The sequence below is a fragment of the Oryx dammah genome, unplaced genomic scaffold, assembly GCF_014754425.2.
Source record: "Oryx dammah isolate SB20612 unplaced genomic scaffold, SCBI_Odam_1.1 HiC_scaffold_5, whole genome shotgun sequence".
Classification (NCBI taxonomy): domain Eukaryota; kingdom Metazoa; phylum Chordata; class Mammalia; order Artiodactyla; family Bovidae; genus Oryx; species Oryx dammah.
Genome location: NW_024070189.1, coordinates 91,750,084 through 91,776,508, shown reverse-complemented (window position 1 = coordinate 91,776,508; position 26,425 = coordinate 91,750,084). Strand labels below are relative to the sequence as shown.

At 48.3% G+C, this 26,425-nt stretch overlaps 1 protein-coding gene across 1 annotated transcript in view; it reads right to left on the bottom strand.

The window, feature by feature from the left end:
- Positions 1–24,460, bottom strand: part of VAV1 (vav guanine nucleotide exchange factor 1) — a 64,188-nt gene extending 39,728 nt beyond the window's left edge. The window contains exon 1 of the mRNA XM_040242105.1: positions 24,118–24,460. Within this exon, the coding sequence (XP_040098039.1) occupies positions 24,118–24,321 (204 nt within the window). The 5' untranslated portion in view covers positions 24,322–24,460. The remainder of the gene's footprint in view (positions 1–24,117) is intronic.
- Positions 24,461–26,425: the final 1,965 nt, after the last annotated feature.

Here is a 26,425-nt window from a genome sequence, read left to right as displayed (position 1 = left end):
CTTAAGAGTGAAATGCTGCAGAAGTTTTCTTTGACATCAGAACTAAGGCAAGAGTGCCCACTGTTCATTCTTATTCATATTGCACCAAAGATCTTAGCCTGCGTTGTAAAACAAGACAAAGAAAGGAAAGGAAATTAGAAAAGAAAGACATTAATGCTCAGTTTTGCAGATGATATGACTGTCAACATAGAAAGCCCCAAAGAACACACACATAAATAACTGGACTCAATAAAATAGCAATGTCACTGAATACAAAATCAACTTAGTGCATCACATATCGGCCCATCAACAACAATCAGAAAATGTGTTTTTTTTTTTAAAGATAACATTTGTGAAATATTAGAATAAGCCAAACTAAACTATGGTGATAGAAATCAAATCAGTGGTTGCTTCTGGGGTGGGGAGGGTAGAAGAGATTGACTCAGAAAGGCTGCCAGTGATGAAAAAGTTCTGTGTCTTGATAAGGGTGTGGGTTGCACAAGGGTACGTGTTTGCTAGAACTGATTGAACAATAAGTTGAAGAACCGAGCGTTTCCCTGTATGAAAACTGGATTTGATTTTAAAAGGATAGCATTTCCCATCACCTAAAAAATGTAAACGGAGAAGGCAATGGCACCCCACTCCAGTACTCTTGCCTGGAAAATTCCATGGATGGAGGAGCCTGGTGGGCTGCAGTCCATGGGGTTGCTAAGAGTCGGACACGACTCAGTGACTTCCCTTTCACTTTTCACTTTCATGCATTAGAGAAGGAAATGGCAACCCACTCCAGTGTTCTTGCCTGGAGAATCCCAGGGACGGGGGAGCCTGGTGGGCTCTGGCATCTATGGGGTCGCACAGAGTCGGACACGACTGAAGCAACTCAGCAGTAGCAAAAAATGTAAAAGCTCACTGCCTGCCAATTCAGGGACACAGGTTTAATCCCTGGGTGAGGAAAATCCCCTGGAGTAGGTAATATATTCTCCAGTACTCTTGCCTGGGAAACCCTCAGACAGAGGAGCCTGATGGGCTAGAGTTCATATGGTCACAAAAGAATCAGACACAACTTTGTGTGTGACTAAACAACAACAAAATGTAAAACAAACAACAAAGTTGGTTAATATCTAACACACCTAACAAAAGAAGTAAAAATCCTTTATGAAGTAAATTATAAAATTTTATGGGAAGGTATGAAGGAGCATCTAAATAACTAGAGTGAAATAGGTACTAATTCTTATCTAGAACTACTCAATATTTTAAAATTTTCAGCCTTCACCAAAACTGAGCTATAGATTTAAGGCAATTACTATTAAAATCCCAGAATGACTTTTCATTGACCATCTTTTATGTGACCATCACTGAACTCCAGGGCTCTCTTTAAACCTTATAAGCTTTAATCCCTGGATCCAGGACAGAGAGATCCTGGGATGGTAAGGTAGGGAACAAGATGGAGAATAAACTCCCACAGTGCCCCTAATCCAAAAGGATATACGAAGGAAATTCTGTGGCAGACCAGTGATTAGAACTCCATGTTCTCACTGCCAAGGGCCCAGGCTTAATTCCTGGTTGGAGAACTGCTGCTGCTGCTGCCAAGTCACTTCAGTCGTATCCGACTCTGTGCGACCCCATAGACAGCAGCCCACCAGGCTCCCCCGTCCCCGGGATTCTCCAGACAAGAACACTGGAGTGGGTTGCCATTTCCTTCTCCAATGCATGAAAGTGAAAAGTGAAAAGTGAAAGTGAAGTCGCTCAGTTGTGTCCGACTCTTAGCGACTCCATGGACTGCAGACTACCAGGCTCCTCCATCCATGGATTTTCCAGGCAAGAGTACTGGAGTGGGGTGCCCTCGCCTTCCCTGTGTGTCCAAAAGAAGGATACGAGAAGATTCTCCTGTTTGCTGTGTGTCTTTGGAAAAATCACCTCCCCTCTCTGAACTCGTTTCCTCACCTATCAAATGGACCATCATAATACCCACTGTGGCACGTTGTTGTAATTCTATAGAATAATCCATGTAAAGGGTTCAGCATGGTGTGAAACCTCAATATCTGGAAGTAATCATTATCATCCTTACTATCATCCTTGTTATCACCATAGTGATTATCACATCATCAGTAGTATGATTACCACCACCATAACTATCTTTATCATCCTCACCATCGATATCATCAGCATCTTCATCATCATGACCAATGTCCCCGTCATCACCATCACCACCATCATCATCACCATCACCACCACCAGCATCTTCATCATCATGACCAATGTCCCCATCGTGATCACTGTTACCACCACCACCATCTTTATCTTCATCATCATCACCATCAGCAGCAGCAATGTCACCATCATAATCACCACTGCCACCACCACCACAATCACCAGATCACCACCATCACTCTCACTGCCATCGTCATCACCACCATCATCATCACTATAATTGTATTCACCATCATCTTCTTAGCTCCAGCTGGAAAGCCCAAGAGCATTCACCGACCCATCAGTTCTCAGAACTGGAAGAGACCTCAGGTAGCCACTGGTCTCGGAGAAGGCAATGGCACCCCACTCCAGTGCTCTTGCCTGAAGGATCCCATGGACAGAGGAGCCTGGAAGCCTGCAGTCCATGGGGTCAATGAGGGTCGGACACGACTGAGCGACTTCACTTTCAATTTTCACTTTCATGCATTGGAGAAGGAAATGGCAACCCACTCCAGTGTTCTTGCCTGGAGAATCCCAGGGACAGCAGAGCCTGGTGGCCTGCTGTCTATGGGGTCACACAGAGTCGGACATGACTGAAGTGACTTAGCAGCAGCAGCAGCAGCAGCAGCAGCCACTAGTCTCCAATGTTCATCACCCAGAGAGAGAAAAAAAATCCAGACAGGAAGAACTTATTCAAGGTCACAAAGCAAGCCGGGTATCTCATAGCACCTCCCAGGCCTTAGTTCTATTTCTGCTGCCTACCTGTGCAGAGGCCACTGGAAGTCCATGAGAATTCGTGCTTTCTCTTCTATAATATGGAATTGCTGCTGGAAAGCTGACTGCCCAGCCAAAGACTATATTTCCATCCCCTCTTGCAAGTGGGTGTGGCCATATGCCTAGTTCCAGCCAATGGAATGTGAGTATTCATTATATGCATCATTCTCAGGGCAATGTATTTAAGAAGTGAAATTTCATTCTGCATACTTTCTTTTCTCCTGTTGTCTACAGACAGCAATGATGCTGAGACTTTGAGGGATAGCAAAGCCACAAATGAAAATAGTCTCTGAATCACACCATCAGGAAAAAACCTCTCTCCTGATACCAGGAGGAACATTGGACTACTAGGTGAACAGGAGATAAATTTCTTTTGAATTAAGTCACTGCAAAGGCTTATTTGTTACAGCAGCTAGTGTTATCCTAATACAGTAGCCTTAAGGGCCAGAGCCAGCTGTGGTCTGAATGATCCTCAGAGGCCCCGTGACTACCCACTCTAGCTCTTCTCGTAATTGTTCCACTAATTACAGACAGGGCAATAAACGATCAGCTGGAACCTGAGCTAAGAGCTCCTGTCACGTCTGCTTAGTAGACTTCTGCTCATCCTTCAAGGCTCATCTCCAATATCTCTTCTTCCAGGAAGCCTCCCCCAATTTCTTCACCCAGGCAGAGTCCTCACCCTCATTCCCCTACCCTGGGATCCCTTAGTATGATGTCCCTCCCCACCCCTAAATGTTACGTATTTTACGTTTTACACCTTGTTCCTATTTTCCCTCTGCCTGAATGCCCCTTGTGATCATCAACAAATATTTTTCAGCTCCTACCATCTAGAAGGGCTTTCCAGGTGGTACTAGTGGTAAAGAACCTGCCTGCCAATGCAGGAGATGGAAGAGACGCAGGTTCGATCCCTGAGTCAGGAAGATCCCCTGGAGGGGGGCATGGCAACCCACTCCAGTGCTCTTGCCTGGAGAATCCCCACAGACAGAGGAGCCTGGCGGGCTACGGTCCATAGGATCGCAAAGAGTGAGATACAGCTGAAGCAACTTAGCACACAGGCACCTAAAGCAACCTGAGTAGGATTGTCAGAGCCCTCCAAGACAATACGCCTGGATGCAAACCCAAGTCCTCTCTGCAGCTCACCCGCGCAACCTTCCACCATCACCTCCCTCCACTCAGCTCCTCCCCATCCTCTCCTCACCCACGTGGCCCTCCTCACTATTCCCAGAACAGTCAGGCAAGATTCAGCCCTAGGACCTTTGCACCGGGTTACTTTCTTCCTCGAAGACTGTCCATCCCAGTTAATTTGGTGCCTCCCTTCCTTGTCGCTTTTGGACCTTTGATGAAATGTCATTTCTCAGGGTGACCTTCCCAACCACTCGATTTAAACTTGTAGGGAATTCCCTGGTGGTCCAATGGTTAGGACTTGGCGCTTTCACTGCCCTGGGTCCTGATTCGATCCCTAGTCAGGGAACTAAGACCCCACAAGCTGAGAAGCATGGCCAAAAAATAAAATAAAATTGTCACATACACATATTTCACTTTTGCAATTTTTAAAAAATTGTATTTATTTATTTTTGGTTGCACTGGGTCTCTGTGGCTGCTCGTGGGCTTTCTCTAGTTGTGGCAGGTGAGGGCTAGACTCCAGTTGCAGTGTGCGGGCCTCCCATCGCAGTAGCTTCTCTTGTTGCACAGCACAGGCTCTAGGGCTCAAGGGCTTCAGTACTTGCAACTTTCAGGCTTAGTTGCACTGCAGCATGTGGGATCTTCCTGGACCTGGGAGCAAACTTGTGTCCCCTGCATTGGCAGGCAGATTCTTAACCACTGGACCACCAGGAAGTTCTCACTTATTTATTTTGTGATTGTCTGTATTCCCCCCACGCAAGCCCCCCTAACACTTTAGGACATCAGCACCACGAAGGCAGGATTCTCTGTGTATTTAGTTCACTGCTGTGGCCTCAACAGCTAGGACAAGGCCCAGCACACAGTCAGTGCTCAAAAAAAAGTTGATGAAGAAATGGATCTCCATTTGACAGATGGGACAACTGAGGCTCAGAAAGGAGACAGCCCCTTCCCAAGGCCACACAGGTAGAAGTGGGGAGCCAGATACCAGCTCTGCAGGTCCAGAGGCGGCGCTCCTCGCCCAACCTCTTCAAACTACACCAGGTTGCCTTGCGTTTCACGGTGCTGCACTGCAGGTGGAACTACCTGGAAACCAGGGTGCAAAGGCACCTGGGAAATGTAGTTCCCTTTGATACAGAGCAAAGCAAGGAAGTGCAGGTAGGATCTGAGAGCAAGCAGGCTAATGACCCTCATAGAGCCTGAGCAAGTGACTGCCTTTTTGAGCTCAGTGTGTTATCTCAGCTCCCATCCTTTGGCCACCTGATGCGAAGAGCCGACTCACTGGAAAAGGCCCTGATGCTGGGAAAGACCACTGAGCAGTTTGAGGGGCTCAGCATGTGACAGGAACCACATGTACCACTCTGCAGCCTGGCAGCCTCTGTGGGATGAGTCCAGACAGGACCTACAACAAAACAGATGGCCCCATCTGGCCTGAGGGAGGAAGTTCTCTGCTGACCTCAGGAAGATCAGCTGAGCCTTAAGCCTCCCCGCAACCACCCAGTCATGTGACATCTCAAAAGGGGAAAGAGGGTATGACTCATCAGCCCTTTGGGCTGGAGTAGGGCCAGGTGAAGAAAGGGGCTCCCTCCGACAGCAGGAGTGACTGAGGTTAGACCACTAGAAGGACTTCCTGGTAGCCGGAAGTGTGGGCGAAGGTAGCAAAGGACAGGAGGCCCTTTGACTAAATGGAGAAGGGGCCTGGGAGACTTTTTTCCTCCCTGCTGGGGGATTGGGGGGGCAACCCCCTCAGTTCCCCTCGTCCCTCCACCAGAACCTCAGAGCTGGGCTGGCATCTCGCCCATATGCAAATCAGCACCCAGACACTTCCCCTTGCTTGCAGGTCCCCCACCATCACAGCCCTGCACCAGGCAAAGAAAGCTGGAAAGGTCGACCAGTTCATCACCCTCTTTCGGGGAACTGGTGTGCAGTGATAGAGGTCCCTTGGGGTGCTGGAGATGGGGGCGACGGGATGTAGGGTACATGGAGCAGGAGAGTCAGAAGCCAGAGCCGAGCCCACAAACAAGCAGAAACCAGCTCCCCCACCCCCACCCCAGCCCCAGGGAGCCGACCGGAAACAGGAAATGCCTGTTACCAGGGCTTGCTCAGGGGAGACCGAGAAAGGGCGGCCCCGCCGCATTCAGCCCGTGCAGCCCCTTAATCTTGAGCTCGCAAGACTTCTTCCTGCAGACCAGAGAGGGTGGGCGTGCTGTGCATCCTTTTCGAAGCCTGCAAGCAGAGGTGCTGAGTATAAACGCCTCTTCCTGGCATTCAAAACCCTCCCTACTCCAGCCCATCTCTCCCCCCATTCCCTCCCCTCCCACTCGAGCACGCACTCAACATCTCACTACCAGTACAGGGGATCAGACAAACAGGGTTTGACTCTCAGCCAAGTCAACTGCAACCTGAAGGACCTTGGATGGGTCACTGCACCTCCCCGGTACCTCTGTTTCCTCATCCTCACCATGGAAATAAAAATACCAGTCGAATCTCCACTCTATCCCCTACCCAACAGTAGGCCCACACTTTCATTCAGCAAGCATGTGTTGAATGCGTACCGTATGCCAAAATCCTGGGACTGGGCGGTGGCTAAGACAGAACCTTGTCCCTACAGAGCTTACAGTCTAGTAGTGAGGCAGATACCAAGCAGTTGTCATTGTTTAGTCCCTCAGTCTTGACCGACTCTTTGCGACCCCCGTGGACTGTAGCCCGCCAGGCTCCTCTGTCCATGGTATTTCCAGGCAAGAATATTGGAGTGGATTGCCATTCCCTTCTCCAGGGTCTCTTCCCCGACTCAGGGATCAAATCCACATCTCCTGTGGTTCCCACTTTGGCAAGCAGATTCTTTAGCACTGCGCCACCTGGGAAGCCCCACTACTTGAGTAAAAAGTATTATAAACCTATTACAGTACAGCACTACATAACAAATTGTGTTAGTTTGGGGTACCTGGTCTAACTTTGTTGGACTTATGAAAAAATTAGACTTACAGGGAATGGAGCTTGTTTGTATGTAGGGGACTTACTGTAAATATTATTTTAGAGTGTGAGGTGAGGGAAGAGTGTTCCAGGCAAAGAGAATAGCATGAAAGGGGTCTCTGATCATTTAGCCACTCATTCACTGATTAGGGAAATATTTATTGAGCAACTATTATGTTCTAAACACTGGTTTAAATGCTAGGGATACAGTTGTGAAAAAAATAGATTTACATCCCTGCCTCCACGAGGCTGACATTCTGGCAGGAGGCAGACAACAAATGTGTTACATGAGTGTGTATATAGCTTGTGTGTGTGTGTATGTGTGCGTTCATGCTCAGTCATGTCCTACTCTTTGCAACCCCATGGACTGTAGCCCGCCAGGCTCCTCTGTCCGTGGGGATTTTCCAGGCAAGAATACTAGAGTGGGTTGCCATTCCTTTCTCCAGGGGATAGTCCTGACCCAGGGCTCAAACCCATGTCTCTTGTGTCTTCAGCATTGGCAGGTGGATTCTTTGCCACTGCACAACCTGGAAAGTTCATAGAGCTTATTGCTGCTGCTGCTGCTAAGTCACTTCAGTCGTGTCTGACTCTGTGCGACCCCATAGACAGCAGCCCACCAGGCTCCCCCATCCCTGGGATTCTCCAGGCAAGAACACTGGAGTGAGTTGCCATTTCCTTCTCCAATGCATGAAAGTAAAAAGTGAAAGTGAAGTCAGTCTGTCGTGTCCGACTCTTAGCAACCCCATGGACTGTAGCCCACCAGGCTCCTCCATCCATGGGATTTTCCAGGCAAGAGTACTGGAGTGGGATGCTATGCTTATTCAGTTCAGTTCAGTTCAGTCGCTTGGTCGTGTCTGACTCTTTGCGACCCCATGAATCACAGCACACCAGGCCTCCCTGTCCATCACCAACTCCCGGAGTTCACTCGGACTCACATCCATTGAGTCAGTGATGCCATCCAGCCATCTCATCCTCTGTTGTCTGTCCCCTTCTCCTCCTGCCCCCAATCCCTCCTAGCATCAGAATCTTTTCCTATGAGTCAATTCTTCGCATGAGGTGGCCAAAGTACTGGAGTTTCAGCCATGCTTATTAGGAGGTGGTAAATATTAAACGAGAAAAGTAAGCAGGATAACGGGATGGGGCATGCCAGGAAGGAGTGCCATTCTAAATGAAGGAGCCAGAGAAGGCTCACTGAGAGAGTGACATTTGAATAAAGACTTGTAGGAGGAGTTCCTTGGTGGTCCAGTGTTTAAGAATACACTTGCCAATGTAGGGGACACGGGTTTGATCCCTGGTCCAGGAGAATTCCACATGCCTCGGGGCAACCACAACTACTGAGCCTGCGTGCCTAGAGCCCATGCTCTGCAACAAGAGAAGCCACCACAGTGAGAACCCACGCACCACAACGAAGAATAGCCCCTGCTTGCTGCAACTAGAGAAAGCCAGCGCACAGCAACAAAGACCCAGAGCAGCCAAAAAATAAGAAGAAGTGTTTAAATTAAAAAAAAAAAAAAAAAAAGACTTGAAGGAGGGAATAATCTGGTTAGGTGTCTAGAAGAAAACCCTTCCAGGCAGAGGGAACAGCTAGTGCAAAGACCCTGAGACTGGACCCTGCCTGGTGCTTTGAAGGAAGAGGCTGGAGACCAGAGTGGCTGGAGCAGAGTGAGAAAGGGGGAGTGGGAGGGACTGAGCCACGGGTGGTATCTGATGCTGATTTACCAAAACTGGGGCCATGTGAGGGAAATGGGGCAAGTGTTGCTAGGGGAGCATCCCACCATCCTGCCGTTATCTCCCAGAGTCCCTGTGAGGGAAGCACAAATTATATTTTTTAACATTTTAAAAAAGATTTTTTTGATATAGACCATTTTTAAGTCCTTACTGAATCTGTTACAACACTGCTTCGGTTTTATGTCTTGATTTCTTGGCCATGAGGCATGTGGGATCTTGGTTCCCTGACCAGGGATCAAACCCACACCCCCTGCACTGGAAGGTGAAGCCCTAACCACAGACCACCAGGGAAGTCCCAAGTACACAGGACTGGTGTATTTTGAAGCATTTTCTCCAACTCTCCCCTGGTCCCCTACTCAGTCACAGCTAAGATCCACGGCAACAGCCCCACCTCTCTTGGGATGCTCAGATGCTGCAAACATCTGGGGGTCACTCTGGGTCCCCCAAGCAAATAACCACAAGACAGCCAACCCCCAGGGAGAAGTTCTGGAAACCCCATCCTTTGAGGAGTCATGAAAGCACTGTGGGTGTTCTTCCTCAGTGAGAGGGAACTTGGAGGAAGCTGAAGACGTAATCATAGAGGCAGATGTCTGATGGGTTATCTGGAGGAGGACGATTAGCTGGGGACATGTGATAAGGAGAGTCCTAAGAAACGAGATCTGGGTTTGATCTAAGAGTGAACAAGAGTCCAAAAGCAGCAGAGCCATTAAAGCTTAGGAGGGCCCTGCCACTGGAAAGAAAACCATTGCTTATCATTGATTCTTAGGCAAAGAGCAAGAAGAGCTTTCTTTAACTAAGACACTTCATTGCTGTTCAGTCGCTAAATCATGTCTCTTTTGTGACCCCCATGGACTGTAGTAAACCAGGCTCCTCTGCTGTCTACTATCTCCCAGAGTTTGCTCAAGTTCATGTCCATTGAGTTGGAGATGTTACCTAACCATTTCATCCTCTGCCACCCCTTTCTCCTTTTGCCTTCTACCTTCCCCAGCATCAGGGTCTTTTCCAGTGAGTCAGCTCTTTGCATCAGGTGGCCAAAGGATGGGAGCTGAGATAACACTCTGAGCACAAAGAGGCAGTCACTTGCTCAGGGTCTATGAGGGTAATTAGCCTGCTTGCTCTCAGATCCTACCTGTACTTCCTTTGCTTGGCTCTGTGTCAAAGGGAACTGTATTTCCCAGGTGCCTTTGCACCCTTCCTTCCAGCTAGTTCTAGCCAATGGGAGGCCCAGGCAGGAGACCAGAGGGTGGAAGGAAGAGAGAAGCCAGGGTATTTCTCCTTCTCTTGTTCTGCCTCTCCAGCAGCAAATATACCTCCTCCATGGTCTCAGCTCCCTGAAGACAGCTTTAGCCTGAAGGTCTAGCTCCTGTTAAATGGTTCTGACCCCAGGGTCCTGGTCCTACTACCTCCTTCTATTTTTTTCTTCAATCTATGACTACGCTCTGGCTTACCTTAGTAGCAGGCATTCCTGGTGATTCAGACAGTAAAAGAAGCTGCCTGTAATGCAGGAAACCTGGGTCGGGAAGATCCCCTGGAGAAAGGAACATCTACCTACTCCAGTATTTTTGCCTGGAGAATCCCATGGAAAGAGGAGCCAGGCGGGCTACAGTCCATGGGGTCACAAAAGTCGGATACAACTCAGCGAAATTATTAATAACTGTGCTTTCCAAAGATGGCAACAAAAATACCACCATCCAGCATGCTCCAGTATGACTTGTCAAATCCCCCTCAAGAGGTGGAGTTTGTTTCCCCACCCCTTGAATCTAGGCTGGTCTCAGCTACTTGCTTGTCACTGAGAACACAACCAAGGGGCACCATATGATTCCTAATTAGGTCAGAAGAAACCTTTCATAGTTTGGGCTGGTCTGTTTCACAGTAACAGATCACTGAAACACAGGTACCTAAGTCATAAGTACTTAGAACAACACTTGCAGATAAGTAAGTGCTGAGTTAGTAAGACCTGTTTCTGTTGTTATTCATTATACTTTCTGAATCTAGTCCCATCCATTTCATTAAAATTATTGTTTTCAAAGTACCCAAACCTGGGGAGTTCCCTGGTGGTCCAGCGGTTAGGATTCTGTGCTCTCACTGCTCATGGCCTGGGTTCAATCCTTGGTCAGGGAACTAAGATCCCACAAGCCACATGGTGCTGCCAAAATAAATCATTAATTAATTCATTTACAACAGGGTTTATTGATTAGCAACAATTTCAGCTATTAGCTATTGATCAGTTGCTAATCAATAAACAATAAACCCTGTTGTAAATCAATAAATCCAATAAACCCCAAAATCAGTTTCCAAGGAAGATGGAAGGTTCTCCTGGAAAGAGGAATTTATGACTACCAGTCATTCACACTTTAGTGAGAATTAACAAACTATCAAAGTGACAGGTGATGGAGATTTACCAAAAAAAAAAAAAAAAAAAATTTCCAAGTACCAAGACCTGGATGTGGATACACTTTCTTCTTTAGGTCTCTTGACATTACATCCTTCTGGCTCCTGACACTACAACCTTATAGGGTAGATACTATCCTTACCCTCAATCCAAAGGGGGGAAACCAAGTCACGGAGAGGTTCAGCAGCTCATCCAAGATCGCAAAGTCAGGATTGGCACCCAGACACCCAGGCAACCACAGTCCATGGCCCTCAAACAGGGTTTCTAGGTCTTAGCACGACTGATAATTGGGCAGCTATCTTGGGCATTCTTGCTACTGATCAGTTGCTAAGTTGCGTCAGATTCTTTGTGACCTCATGGATTGCAGCACGCCAGGCTTTCCTGTCCTTCACTATCTCCCAGAGTTTCCTCAAATTCATGTCCACTGAGTCAGTGATGCTATCTAACCATCTCATCCTCTGCCACTGCCTTTTCCTTTTGCCTCAATCTTTTCCAGCATCCGTGTCTTTCCCAGTGAGGCTGCTTTTCACATCAGGTGGCCAAAGTTTTAGAGCTTCAGCTTCAGCATCAGTCCTTCCAATAACTATTCAGGGTTGATTTCCTTTAGGATTGACTGGCTTGATCTCCTTGCAATCCAAGGGCCTCTCAAGAGTCTTCTCCAGTACCACACTTCAAGAGCATCAATTCTTCAGCACTCAGCCTTCTTCATGGTCCAGCTCTCATGTCTGTATATGACCACTAGAAAGACCATAGTTTTGACTATTCTGACCTTTGCCTTGGGCACAAGAGGACAAATAGCTACACCTCTGTTCTCTACCCACTCAACACAGAACCACACCACTCCCTCCAGTAGTGACAGCCCAAAACATCTCCAGGCATTGCCACATGTCCCCTGGTAGGACAGAGCTGCTTCCCCTCTACCCCCAGTTAAGAACAACTGCACTGTGACCCAGGTTCAATCCCTAGTCAGGATTGAAAAAAAAAAAAGGAACCACTGCACCAACAGCACGCTGGGCTGCCTCCCAACTCCAGGGTCAGATGGCCCAATCAGAACTCCCCCAAAGCGATATCTCCCCCAGCCTTCCTATCTCAGCAAATGATACCCCCATTTGTGTGGGTCCCTAAGCTACAACCTTTGCCTGACATCATCTGGCCTCCTCCTTTCATTTATTTCCAGCCCTCCTCCATCCAATCTGTCAGCAAGTCTAATCGGCCCAACCCCCCCAAAATGGGAGGCAGATGCATTGTCCGCAGCTCCTTGTCTAAGCCCCTTCTCCTTGGAACCCCTCCATCAACTCCCTCCTCCCAGGTTCCCTTGCTGCCACCTCTGTTGCCCTTAGAGTCCGGTCACCACAGAGCAGCTTAAAACCCTCCAAAGATTTCCAATTAAATTCCATACACAGTCCCAAAGCATTTTCCAGTGAAGTGCCTTCCTCCCAAACATCATTTCCCTCCACTCACCCTTCAGTGGCTCACCTTCTTCAGCCAGCAGATTCTTCATTCTCATCTGCCTGCCACAGGGCCATTGCACAGGCTTTCTCGTCCCTGCCCCCATGCTTCCTTGAGCTGGCTCTTCATTTTTCAGCTCTCAGCTTTCCTTGACCACCCTGCTCTATTCACTCTTCAGCATCCTGAACCTTGATTTATTCCATCTGCAACACTTACTACTGTGTTTTACTGATTTGCAGGGGGTTGAAAGGAAGCCCCCAGATACATCCGCATCAGGTCCTTGGCACCAGTGAATGTGATGTTATTTGGAAAAGAGGGCCCGGGACGGAGGGTGGTCTTTCCCGGTTGCTCAGTGGTAAAGAATCAGCCTGCCAGTGCAGGAGACACAAGTTCGAGCCCTGACCTGGGAAGATCCTACATGCCACGGAGCAATTAAGCCCGTGCCCCACAGCTTCTTAAGCCTGGGCTCTAGAGCCTGGAAGCCGCAACTACTGAGCCCACATGCTGCAACTACTGAAGCCCCGTGCACCCTAGAGCCCATGCTCCACAAGAGAAGCCGTTGCAATGAGGAGACTGTGTACCACAGCTAGAGAGCAGCCTCTGCTAGCCACAGCCAGAGCAAAGCCCACGCAGCGACAAAGACCCAGCACAGCCCAAAGAAGACCCTGTGCTTCCAATGCAGAGCGGGTGCCCTCCATTTTTCTAAAAATGACTTTGCAAAAACATCATAAAGGATATCAAGGTGAGGAGATTATTCCAGATTATGAGATGCACAGACAGACAGACATAAAGGACACAGTCATGTGAAGATGGAGGAGGCAGAGGCTGGAATAACACAGCCGCAAGCCTAGGAATGCCTGGAGCCAGCGGAAGCTGGAAGATGCAAATAAGGGATTCTCCCCTATAGCCTGGAGTTGGAGCAAGATGCTGCTGACGCCTTGATTTCCAACCACTGCCCTCCAGAACTCTGAGACAATATAGCTGTTGTTTCAAGCCACCCAGTTTTTGCGACTTTGTTACAGCGACCACAGGAAACAGAACACAGGCAGCCTTCTCTCCCAGGAGGCCACGAACTCAGGAGAGCAGAGAGGAAATCTGTGGTGTGTTTTCCCATCACCCCAGTCATCAGCACAGCACTGCTGCTGCTGCTGCTGCTGGCTGCCCAATAATAAAATAAAGGGATATCTAACTTGAAGAAGCTCTCAATCTCATCTTTACCCCAGCCAGTAATTAATTGTTCATTTCTCTTTAAATTCTGCACCACCCACCTCCCCCTACTCACCTCCCTCCCCCATCCACCTCCCACCTCTCAGACACAAGAAGCTCACTCCCTCCAAAACAGTGGTTCTCCTAGGGGCAATTCTGTCCCCCAGGGTATATTTTGCAATGCCCAGGGACATTTTATTGATCCCACCTTCGAGAATGAAATGCCAATTTCAGCACTACTTATATTGAGAAACTCTGGACTCAGTTTAGCACTTGATACCCAGATAAACATCAGTGGATCAACTGCCTCTTGACTTCTCCCTGCTTTTCTGGTAACCATCCCTCAATTTCCCCGGGATGAAACAGCCCTTCCCCCAGTCTAGTTCCTTTGGGTAGAGTTGACTCCCTCACCAGTGTCAGGAATGGGTGTGTGATCTGGCCTGATCAATCAGACCATGCATTCTCCCAGCAATGGGTTCAGGATTGGACATGTTACCCCCTCCCTCAAATGATAGTGTCCAGTGAAAGAGAGATCTGGGGTTTAGGGGCCATTAAATCCACCCTCTCATTTTCCACTGGACATGGAATTGTGGGAATAAAAATTTGGAACATCTGGACACTCATATCTACCTCCATGAGGGCAAAGAATGACTAAGATGGAGGAAAACACTTCAAAGAAAACAGAGTTAAGAGATGGAGGGCAACGTGTAGAGAGAGGAGGGTTCCTGAGATATGGTCGAGACCCTGGATCCAGCTGGACCTAAAGGCCTTCTCTCCCAAGCTTTTCAGTTATGTAAGGTAATAAACATTATTTTTGACTAAGCCAGTTTCAGTTGGGTTTTCTGTCACAAGATCTAAGACTCTTGCTCGAAACTTCTGCAGATTAAGCTCAGAATTTCCTCAAACCTTAAACTTCTCCAACTGAACATCCCTTATTTCTTCAAGAACACTGTTCCCCCAAGGGACCTGACTTTCATGTTCCTCTTAAAGTCCAGGTCTCAGAACACCATCCTTGATATCAAAGGAGGACAGTCCATCTCTGCAAAGTAGTCAGATTGTTTGAATGTAATATAGTGAGATTGTTAGAAACCCAAATATGCCCATCCAACATATCCTCGGGTCCTGCCCACTTCCTTGCACCATTAGTTTTTGCAAGAGTGAAACAGAACTCCTTTTGGCCCCTGAAATATACCCTGACTTCCCACAGTCAGTTGGCCTGTCATCTCCTCCAGGAAGCCTACCCTGATTGTTTCTGGGACTTCCCATCTCTCTGCTCCCACAATGCCCTGGGTGCCACCCACCCATCACTGAGTGTGTTACTCTGTCATAACTGCCTACTTCCTCATCTGTTTCCATGAGCTGCAATATGGTCTGTGTCTCATTCATGGTGGGACTCTCCATCACCCAGTGAGTGGAACTAGTACAAAGAAATGTCTCTGAGGTGGTGGCAGCCTCATCACCATTATTTTTTTTTTGTTATTATTGCTATCATCATCAGCTTTATTTGCCCCATTTTACGGATGGGAAAACCAAACATGAGGAAACTGAGGCAGCTGCTTGAAGTCATGTAGCCTGGAACTAGTAAAGTCAGGATGATCTCAGGTAATTCATTCTCAATCACCAATTACCAACTACCACTACCTAGTCATAAGCACTCAACAAATACCTGCTAAATCAGAGATGGATCAGCAAACTCTGTAAAGAGGCAGACAGTCATTTGGGTTTTTTTGGCTCTGCAGGTCATAGAGTTTTTGTCGTAGGTCACAGAGAGAGAGCAGCCACAATGTGATGACAGGTGGGCAAGACTGTGTATCAGTTAAACTCTGCTTACAAAAAGAGGCAGACCGCTGACGGTTTATAGGGTGCTGACCCCTGTATTGAATGACTGAATGAGTGAATATCTGATCAATGTTTTATTGAGTGGGGCTTCCCCGGTGGCTCAGAATCTGCCTGAGCAATGGTAAAGAATCCGCCTGCCAATGCGGGAGATGAGAATTCAATCCCTGGATCAGGAAGATCCCCTGGAGAAGGAAATGGCAACCCACTCCAGTATTCTTTGCTTGGGAAATCCCATGGACAGAGGAGCCTGCCAGGTTATATCATCCATGGGGTCATAAGTCAGTCGGACACGACTCAGCAACTAAACACCAACAACAATTTTATTAAGCACCTACTATGCACTGAGTGCTGTCCTAAGAACTAAGGACACAATTGTGAACCAAACAGACAAAAAGCTTTTCCCTGATATTCCAATGGGGAAAGCAGATAATAACCAAATAAGCCAAAAAACTATGGTAGGTCTGGGGCTTCCCTGGTGGTCCAATGGTTAAGGATCTACCTTCTAACACAAGGGTCACAAGTGTGATCCCTCGTCCAGGAAGATCCTACATACCGCACGGCGACTAATTCCCTGCCCCACAACTACTGAGCCCACGGTGCCCTGGGTTAGCCCATGCACCACAAGGCATGCCACAACCAAGACTCAACACAGCCAAATAAGTAAATAATTTTTTTAGTTAAAAAAAAATCAATGGTAAGTCAGCAAGTGCTAAGTACTACTTTGTTGTTGTTTAGTCACTAAGTCGTGTCCAGCTCTTTTGTAACCACAAGGACTATAGCCTTCCAGGCTCTTCTGTCCATAGGATTTTCCAGGCAAGAATACTGGAGTGGGTTGCCATTTCCTCCCCCAAGGGATTTTCCCAACCCAGGGATAGAGCTTGCATCTCCTGCTTTGGCAGGCAGATTCTTTGAGCCACTTGGGAAGACCCACTAAGAATTACAGAGGAAAATTTAAAAAGGGAAGAGAATAGAAGGTGTTGTGGGGGGGGCATGGCAGACAGGGCAGGGGATATAATTTCATATAAAGATACCTGCAGAAATCTCTCTGATAAAAAATCTTCAGGAGATAAGAGAACAACCAGGGTATATATTTGAGGAGAAGAGTGATTTGTGGAGAAAGACAGCAAGTGCAAAGGCCCTGGGGCTGAATTGTACCTGGTGAGTTCTAAGAACAGTGAGGGGACCCATGTGGCTACAGTAGGGTGAAGGAGGAGATGAGAGCTGAGAGGCAGGCAGAGACCAAATGCATAGGCTCTTATGGATCATGCTGAAGATTTTGCCTTTTGCTCCAAGGGGATCCATGCATGGGAGAGCTGAGAGCAAGGGAAGGGCTAGGGGTTTCCAGCATCCTCCATGAAGTCCTGAAGGGTGTCACTTCTGGGTACTAGGCCCAGAGGGGAAGTCAGTGAACAGAACAGAATGGAATGGGAAAGAAGGCACGGCACCAAATATTGACTCTGTCAAGCTTCCATCCCCATCAGCCCTAATGGGCATGTTTAGATGAAGTCTTCCACCCAACTCAAGCCAACCCACTGGGCTGAGATTTCCTTGTACCCAGGCCCCACTCTGTCTCCAGCTGAATCCTTCCCCATGGCTCTGGTCCATGTCCTCCTCCTACTTCATCTCACAGAGGTTTCCTCAAATCCACCCCCCTCCAAAGCTACATGGCTGAAGTCAGCTAGGCATCACCCAGTGACAGACTGCCTTCTCTATATCCACCCAACCCATTTCCTTGTCCTTCCTGGCACAGAGCTAAACTACATTCCCAGCCTGTCTTGCAGTTGGATGGGACCACATAACCAAGTTCTGGCCAACAGAACAAGGATGGAGGTGATGGTGTCACTTCTGGGTCTGGTCCATGAAAACCTCCCAGGGTTTCCCTCCTCGTCGCTCCCTCCTTTGCCTTCTGACTCCAAGGGCTTCAGGGAGGGTGGGGCCATGAGGCAGAAGGAGCCCAGGTCCTGTAGGGACTTTGTAAAGAGCGGCTGGGCTTCCCTAGTAGCTCAGTGGTAAAGAATCCACCTGCCAATACAGAAGACGTGGGTTCGATCTCTAGTCCGGGAAGATCCCACATGCCTTGAAGCAGCTAAGCTGGTACACCACGACTGCTGAGCCTGTGTCCTAGAGCCTGAGAACCACAACTACTGAGTGTGCCAGCCCCGGAGCTTGAGTTCTGCAGCAACAGAGGCCACAGCAGTGAGGAGCCCTCTCGCCACAGCTAGAGAGTAGCCCCTGCTCACCGAAACCAGAGAAAAAGCCTGCGCAGAAATAAGACCCAGTACAGCCAAAAAATAAATAAATAAATAAAAGATATATATATATATACATATATATATATATAAAGGAATATTTTCTTAATCTCTGAGTTGACCCAGACCAGGTTGTGATATAAGCCAGAAGGAAATTCTTTAAATTCACTGAAGAAATACAGTTCACTACAGCAACTAACATTGTGCACCCTGACCTATACCACATCCTACAGGCAAGCTCAGACCCACTGAAATCAAATTAGCAAAAAGAATGACTCCCATTAATTTACATGCTGTCTATCAATCATATGTCAATCACTGTGATAAAAATTTAGCCTACATTATCTTGCTGAACCTTCACACAACCCTGAGATAACAATGCTGTCCACACCCCCATTCTGTAGATAAGATAGAATAAGTCATTTTTTTCTCCAAGATCACAAGGCTACTAAGTACCTGACTTGAAATTCAGAACAGCTCAGTATATAAAGAGTTCCTAAAAATCAATTTTTTAAAAGGGGGCAATAGTCCTAGAAGGGAAAAACATGGGCAAATGATATGAACAAATATTAGTTTGCAGAAAGAAAATGAAAATAACTCTTATAAGAAAGGATGCTCAGTCTTAGACTAAGAGAAATGTAAACTGAGTCATAATGAGCTTCATTTATCACCCAAGCTGGCAAGACTCCAAAAGCTTAACAACTGTTGGCAAGGCAAGGAAGAAACCAGCATTCTCACTGTTAGAGGTAATGTAATTGGAACAATGCCTATGGGAACAATCCCATACAGAGAACAATTTGGCAAGATCTACCAAAAACACAGACTCACCTGCTGGGAGCCAAGAAACCCTTCTGAGAATTCATCCCATGGATATACTTGCTCATGTATCTGGCTGCAATAACAGCATTTATATATAACTAGATACTTTTCTATGTTCTTTATAGTAACTCATTTATCCTTCACAACAATACTTTCACATAAGGATAGAGATGACGAAACGGAAGCACAGAGAGGTTAAGTAACATGCCCAAGGTCACACAGTAGAGGAGCTGAAAAACAGTTCATGGACAAGGTTACTGATCACAGAAAGTGTGTCAGAACAAAAGCCTGGTTCAATACAAGTGCCCAGCAATAGGAGTAATGGTAAAATAAACCATCGCCCAGCTGGGGCCATGGAATTGAGTTTAGAGTAGGTTAACAGTAAAGATTCTAAGAGAGAGAGTAGGGATTCTGAGAGACTTCCCTGGTGGGCCAGTGGTTAAGAGTCCATGCAGGGGGCATGGATTCAATCCCTGATTGGGGAAGTTCCACATGCCAACACAGGGCAGCCAAAAAGGAAAGAAAAAAAAAAAAAAAAAAGATTAAGGATCCTGGGGCCAGGCTGCATAGGTTCAAATCTCTGACTTTGTCACTTTCAAGCTGGTTACCCTGGGGCTAGGGACTTAACTTCTGGCTCTCAGTTTTCTCAGATGCAGTGTGGAGATTAAGTCACTGTGTAAAAAGTGTTTAAACCAAGGATCAGCTCGCTTTTTCTACAAACATCTAGATAATAAATGTCTTCAGCACCATAGGCCAGATACTGTCTTCGTCAGTTACTCAAATTTAGAATTGTAACTGGAAATTGGCCATAGATAAAACATAAACAAATAGGCATGGATGTGTGCCAATAAAACTTTATTTATAAAACATGCTGTGGTCCAGATTCAGCCCTCTTGTTGTAGTTTGCCAGCCCCTAGTTTGGAAGAATGCCTGGCATGTGGTTAGCCCAATAGAAGTAGTTTGTTTAGTAAATGGACAATCTAGAATATCCTGCAGTCAATTTTTTATACATGATCTTAGCCAAAAGGCCGAGAAGTGATGCTGCAGTCATTTTTTAAAAAGAATGGTAACACTGTATGAATTGATTTGGAAAGACGACAAAGGTGATGATTAAAGTAACGAAAGCAGGGTATACAGATAGTATGTTCTGTCTCTCACAGAAAGAGAGGAGTGTAGTTAATAAGAACCTAAATTTCTATGTGCATAAGAAAATTCTGTAAGGATATATAGTCAGGTTAAAAAAAGTAGTCACTTACGGGGGAAAGCAGGACTTGGGTATCTGAGGAAGATGGCCAGAGGTTATATTTTTCTCTGCACACCTTTTACATGTTTTGAACTTTGAACGATACACACATATTATTTAACTAAAGAATCAAATATTTTAAAGATTCTACCAGGCTCTCTGTCGCCCAGCACAGGGTTTCTCAAAGTCAGCCCTGTTGACATTGGGTGCGTGCGTGTTCAGGCTTGTCCGACTCTTTGAGACTCCATGGGCTGTAGCCTGCCAGGCTCCTATGTCCATGGAGTTTTCCAGGCAAGAATTCTGGAGTTGGTTGCCATTTCCTCCTCCAGGGGATCTTCCCAACCCAGGGATGGAACCCGCATCTCCTGTACTGGCAGGCGGATTCTTTACCACTGCACCACCTAGGAATCCCACTGTTGACATTGGGGCTGGATAATTCTCTGTCGTATGTGAAATTGTCAAATGTGGCACAGCATCCCCTGTCTCTATCCACTGGATAACAGTAGCAGCTCCCAGAAGTGACAACCCAGACTGACACTGCCGAAGGTCCCCTGCTGGGGGAGCAAAACCACCCCAGCTGAGAACCACTGCCCTAACCCAAACTCCTACAAGCTACCAAGCTATGTTACCAACCCTCCCATTTTCCCTCATCTTTCCTAAGAAGACTTTTCAGCGAGAGTTTATCGCAGATTTGATCCCTGGGTGGGGAAGATCCCCTGGAGGAGGGCATGGCAACCCACTCCAGTATTCTTTCCTGGAGAATCCCATGGACAGAGGAGCCTGGCGGGCTACAGTCCATGGGGTCACACAGAGTCGGACCCCACTGAAGCGACTGAGCACAGCACAGCACATCAGGTGTCGACACTATGCCGAGTGGTATTGAAATGTTACAACAGTCCTCCCCTCAAAGGTGCCATTTTTAGCCACAGTTCACAGATGGGGAAACTGAGATTCAGAGAGGTGAAACCAGGAAGTGGTGCAGCCGGGATCTGAACCCAGATCTGGCGCCTCCGAGCCACCACCACCACCACCACCTCCAGCATCAGCCCACCCCTCCTGTTCTAACCCTCCCACCCTCTCCCTTCCCTGCCTCTACTGATGGTGCCAGGATTTATTGGCTGGGGACGGAAGCACAGAGAGGTTAAGTAACATGCCTAAGGTCACACAGCGGAGGAACTGAAAAAAAGATTCATCATCTTGGCTCCAGTGACCACCCCCATTCCCAATATAATCAGCTCCCCAGTCCTGGTGGGATCTTTCTCACAATGACGGTCACGTTCGTCTCTTCCTCTCCACTTCCTCAGCTTTAACATTTCATGTCTGCCACCCAGAATTTGGGTTCCCAGAGACAGCAAAGAGTGTCCAGTCACCCCTGTGGCCATCTGTAATGACATCGTCCTCTCTCTGGATCTCAGATCTCATCCAGCGTGGAGACCCACTTCAATCTGACCTCACCCATGAACTATGCTCACACAGCCAGCCCATTCACTGCCCCGCAGCACGACTATGTGGCCACTGACCTGCTCCTACCTTGGGGCCTTTGCCAGGAGCTGTTTCCTTCGATTCACCCAGCTCTTCCCTCACTTTGCCCAGGTCTCTGCTCAAATGTCACCTCATCAGGGAAGCCTCCCAGACCTCATATGAGAAAGTGCAGCCTCACGCTCCCAAGCCCCCCTTTTTCCAGACCAACTACCATTCTGGACAACGTATCTGTTCCTTATTTGCCCGCTGTCAGTGTCTCCCATTAGAATGTCAGCTCTTTGACAATGGAGTCTTTTTTTTTTTTTTTTGGAGGGGCAGGGAGTACTTCACTTATTTATTTTTGATCATGCTGCGTGGCATGTGGGATCTTAGTTCCCTGACCAGGGATCAAACTCACGTCCCCTGCAGTAGAAATATGAAGTTTTAACCACTGGACCACCAGGGAAGTCCTGACAACAGAGGTTTGTGTGTGTCTTTGTCCCACTGTCTCAGCACCATGGATGAATGAATGAACGAATATGCTCTTCCCACTCTATCCAGGAAAGAGTGGAGCAAAAGCAGAGGAGCTCTCAGGAGGAAATGAGAGAAACTGAGAAGCATTCTAATTCCAGACTCCACACCTTTATTTACGGCATTGTGTGTCCCCCACCCCATCCCACCCCCACCAGGAGCCTTCCCTTTTCTCTCTTTGCCCTTCCACATCTCACTGGCAGTTCATAGCCCTGGCTTAAATCTGTTGACAGGGACTTGCAAACTTAAAGAGGCTGTTCTTGGGGCACCTCCCTTTGGTTTAAAATGACTACCTTTTAGCTTCCCGCGCATGGCCCCACTGTGAACAGCGCACCGGATTGCACTTCGAAAGGAGAAATGCACAGGACAGGAAGGCCCAGAGCTCCCAGATAGGGAGGATCATGGAACACCCTTGCCCAGTGCAGGGTCTGACACAGCTAGGCACCAAAGTCAGAGCAATAAGAAAACTACTCACTCTTCAAAGCCCAGCACAAATGTCCCCTCTTGCATTAAGCCCAACTCCCCCAGGCAATCTTTTGCCTTTGCTCCAGGGCCCTCAGCCTAGAATTTTTTTCCCTCTGTCTCAGTCCTGACAACACAGGGCTGGGGAATGTCTGTCTTCCCCAGTCTGGGAACTCCTTGAGGGCCAGACTGAGACCTGGGTCCTTGGCATTGACCGGCACAGAAAATCAGGATTCATTAGTCCCTGCAGCTGCCCTCTTAGAGGTTAATGACACACCCCACTGCCCTTTATCAGAAACCAGCTGTAGGGAAGATGCAGGCAAGGATGGAAGTTCATCCTGAGGTCTAACCATTTTCCCATTAGCGGCTATCGAAGCCACACTGGGTCTCGACTGCCCACAGGTCAGAGGCCTGACTGATCCTAGGGCTACTTCTTTCTGTGTGCAAACACATGTAGGCATAATTGTGTCCTGTGGCCACAAAAGCTGGCTGGGGTGGGGGGATCTCTGGGGTTCCCTCATTCTTTCAAGAAACCTGCCTGTGCTCAGGGAGGGTGAGCCAACCATCTCTCCCACGCGTGGGCCTGTCACCAGGAAACATCCCCAGGGACCTCTCCCTGATCACTTACTGCTCCTCTCCCCATCTGCACGTGGCATCTCAACCCAGAAAAGAGGCAGTGCCCCCAGGCCACCCCCCCCATCCATCCCCAAAATGGGGCCCCCCACCACCAGCCCACTGCACTTCCAGACAAGGCTTTCATCCTGGGGTAGGACCTGAGGGCTGGATGGCTAGTGTCCCCTCAGATCCCAGAGCAGGCAGGGTGCCCCCAACCACTAGCCATCAGCAGACATTACTTTTCATCCAGTGCTCAAAAAGCCAGAGGGAACCAGAGAAGGTACAACAGAGAGAGAATCCAGTCCAGTGACCTCCCCCACCCAACCACATTCAAATAGGGATTTGAATATATTTCCTGAGCCGGGAGGTTGAAGTCAAATCCACCACCCCATGAACCCTGGGGCCCTTGCAGAAATCCCTACAGAGAAAAAAGCAGCTATTTCTAGGTTCCCCCAAACCCCAAAAACCCAGTCTCAGGGCTCTTTGGGACTGGGTCCTGCCTCAATGTACCTCTTGGGATGGACAGAGCTAGGAAGACCAGAGTCCCAGACCCACAGTCCTCCCACCCTCCCCATGCTGCCCCAGGCCCCGGCAGGAAGCCAAGGGGAAGATGTGAGGGGAAGGAAGGGGCCCAGGGCCCAGGAGGAGGCGACGCATGTGGGGGAAGGAATAGGAGGAGGCCCTTCCCCCATAGCCAGAATCTTAGGGGGTGGTGGGGTCAAGGGAGTCCAAAATCTCAGCCTGTCGGCCACCCAGGAGATTCTTAGGGCCCCCTCCGGACCCCTAGCATGTCCCTTTTGGGGTCTAAATCTCCAGCGGAGTCAGCCTGAGGTTTTGGACTTGGGTTAACCCCAAGTTTGCCAGTTTTCAGCCTAGATGTGGGAACCCATTCCTGTTAACCTTGGGGGGCCACCCCTGAATCTTCAGTATTAGGACCTCCACATATCCCCCATGCCAGGCCCAGAGTGGGGGCCAGCCTCCTCTCTTCACTGCTGGCCCAGAGGTGCAATGCATCAACCTCCTGGGTACCAGCCTGGGGTGCCTCCCGCCACCCACCCTCCGGCAGGCCTGCCTGTGGCCCGTCTCACCTGGGACATTTGGGGACGCAGGTTGACTTCCCGCAGGTTGATAGCGTGGGGCAGCAGGTTGTTGAGCAGCTGGCACAGAAGGACGCCATCCCGGAGGGCCTGCGCCAGCTCGCACACCTGGGCTCCATCCCAGGTCACACGGTGGCTGGGCGGTAGCACCCGGCACTGGATGAGCCAGTGGGTGCACTGGCGCCACAGCTCCATGGCCGCTGCCTTCCCAGGCCGGTCCGCACACCCTCGCAGCCTCCTCCGCCCGCCCGCCCGCCCGCCCGCCTGCCTGCCTGCCTGCCTGCCTCTGCTAGCTAGCTACCACTTCCTCTTTTTTGCCTGTAACTGTCGCCCTGAGAGGGGGTGGAGGAGGAGGAGCCGTGGGGTGGGGGCGGGGGGGGGAGCACCTGGCCAGACCAAGCCCAGCCCAGCCCCTTTTCAAGCAGGACCTGGCCTCTCTTTCGCCCACCAGCTAACACCAGGGCGTCTGGGCATGGGGACAGGGTAATTAGGCGGAGACCCACTGCCTTCCTCTGCATGCAACCCAAGAGCGGTACCACCTCAGGAACATACTCAAAATCCACCCTCTTCTCACCTCTCCCTCCTTCACCTCCTTGCTTGGCCAGCCCTGCTTCTTGCTAACCTGGACCAGTCTCCTCCACCTCATCCCCAGGCTCCGTTCTGACCCACCACAGTCTGTAACCTCCCCATCAGAGGGCACCTATGAACACCCCAGTCAAGCCACTGAGTCCCACAGCCCCCCTCGTTGGGAGTAAAAGTCTTGCCTGTACACCACAAGGCTCTTCCCTTATCTCTTCCACTCTCTCCTTCATTTGCTCTCTTCCAGTCAAAAAGGGCCTCCTCAATGTTCCCCGAACCCACGAGGTCACCCCAAAATCTAGAGTTCGAGGACTCACCCTAGAGTCCTGCCACAGGGCCTTTGCACATGCTGGTCCTCTGCCTTAGACAGCTCCATGGCCAGCTCCCTCATCTTCTGCAGATCTTAGCTCCAGGCCACCTTCTCATGAAGTCTTCCCAAACCTTTCCATTTCAAATCACAGTCTTTATTCCCCACCCCATCACACCCTGTCCCACTCCCTCCCCCCACATTAAGCCCTGATTACCAGTATTCTTGCCTGGAGAATTCGTTGGTGGGCTACAGCCCATGGATTACAAAGAGCTGGAAACGATTGAGTGACTTTCACTTTTCACAACACTACTGTCCCAGAAACCTGATATTTTATTATGCTTACTTTTTTCATTGAGTATTTGGAAATTTGTGTCTATGTTAAAACCACTACCCCCAGCACCTGGCACATATATATATATATGTTTCACAAGTATTGGTTGAATGAATGATTGAATAGTTAAAAGCTCTATTGGCTCTATCTTTGACATTCATCCCATGGCTCTGGCCACTATCATCTTATAGACTTCCATAATGTCGTTCATTCATTTAGCAAATATTTGCAATCCCAAAGAAAGGCCTGCCAAAGAATGCTCAAACTACCACACAATTGCACTCATCTCACACGCTAGTAAAGTAATGCTCAAAATTCTCCAAGCCAGGCTTCAACAGTATGTGAACCATGAACTTCCAGATGTTCAAGCTGGATTTAGAAAAGGCAGAGGAACCAGAGATCAAATTGCCAACATCTGTTGGATCATTGAAAAAGCAAGAGAGTTCCAGAAAAACATCTACTTCGGTTTTATTGACTACGCCAAAGCCTTTGACTGTATGGATCACAACAAACTGGAAAAATCTTAAAGAGGTGGGAATATCAGACCACCTGATCTGCCTCCTGAGAAATCTGTATGCAGGTCAAGAAGCAACAGTTAGAACTGGACGTGGAACAGACTGGTTCCAAATAGGAAAAGGAGTACAAATGCTGGACTAGAAGAAGCACAAGCTGGAACCAAGATTGCCAGGAGAATTATCAATAACCTCAGATATGCAGATGACACCACCCTTAAGACAGAAAGTGAAGAACTAAAGAGCCTCTTGATGAAAGTGAAAGAGGAGAGTGAAAAAGTTGGCTTAAAACTCAACATTCAGAAAACTAAGATCATGGCACCCAGTCCCATCACTTCATGGCAAATAGATGCAGAAATAATGAGAACAATGAGAGACTTTATTTGGGAGGGCTCCAAAATCACTGCAGAGGGTGACTGCGGCCATGAAATTAAAAGATGCTTACTCCTTGGAAGAGAAGTTGTGATAAACCTAGACAGCATATTAAAAAGGAAAGACATTACTTTGTCCATCTAGTCATAGCTATGGTTTTTCCAGTAGTTATGTATGGATGTGAGAGTTGGACTA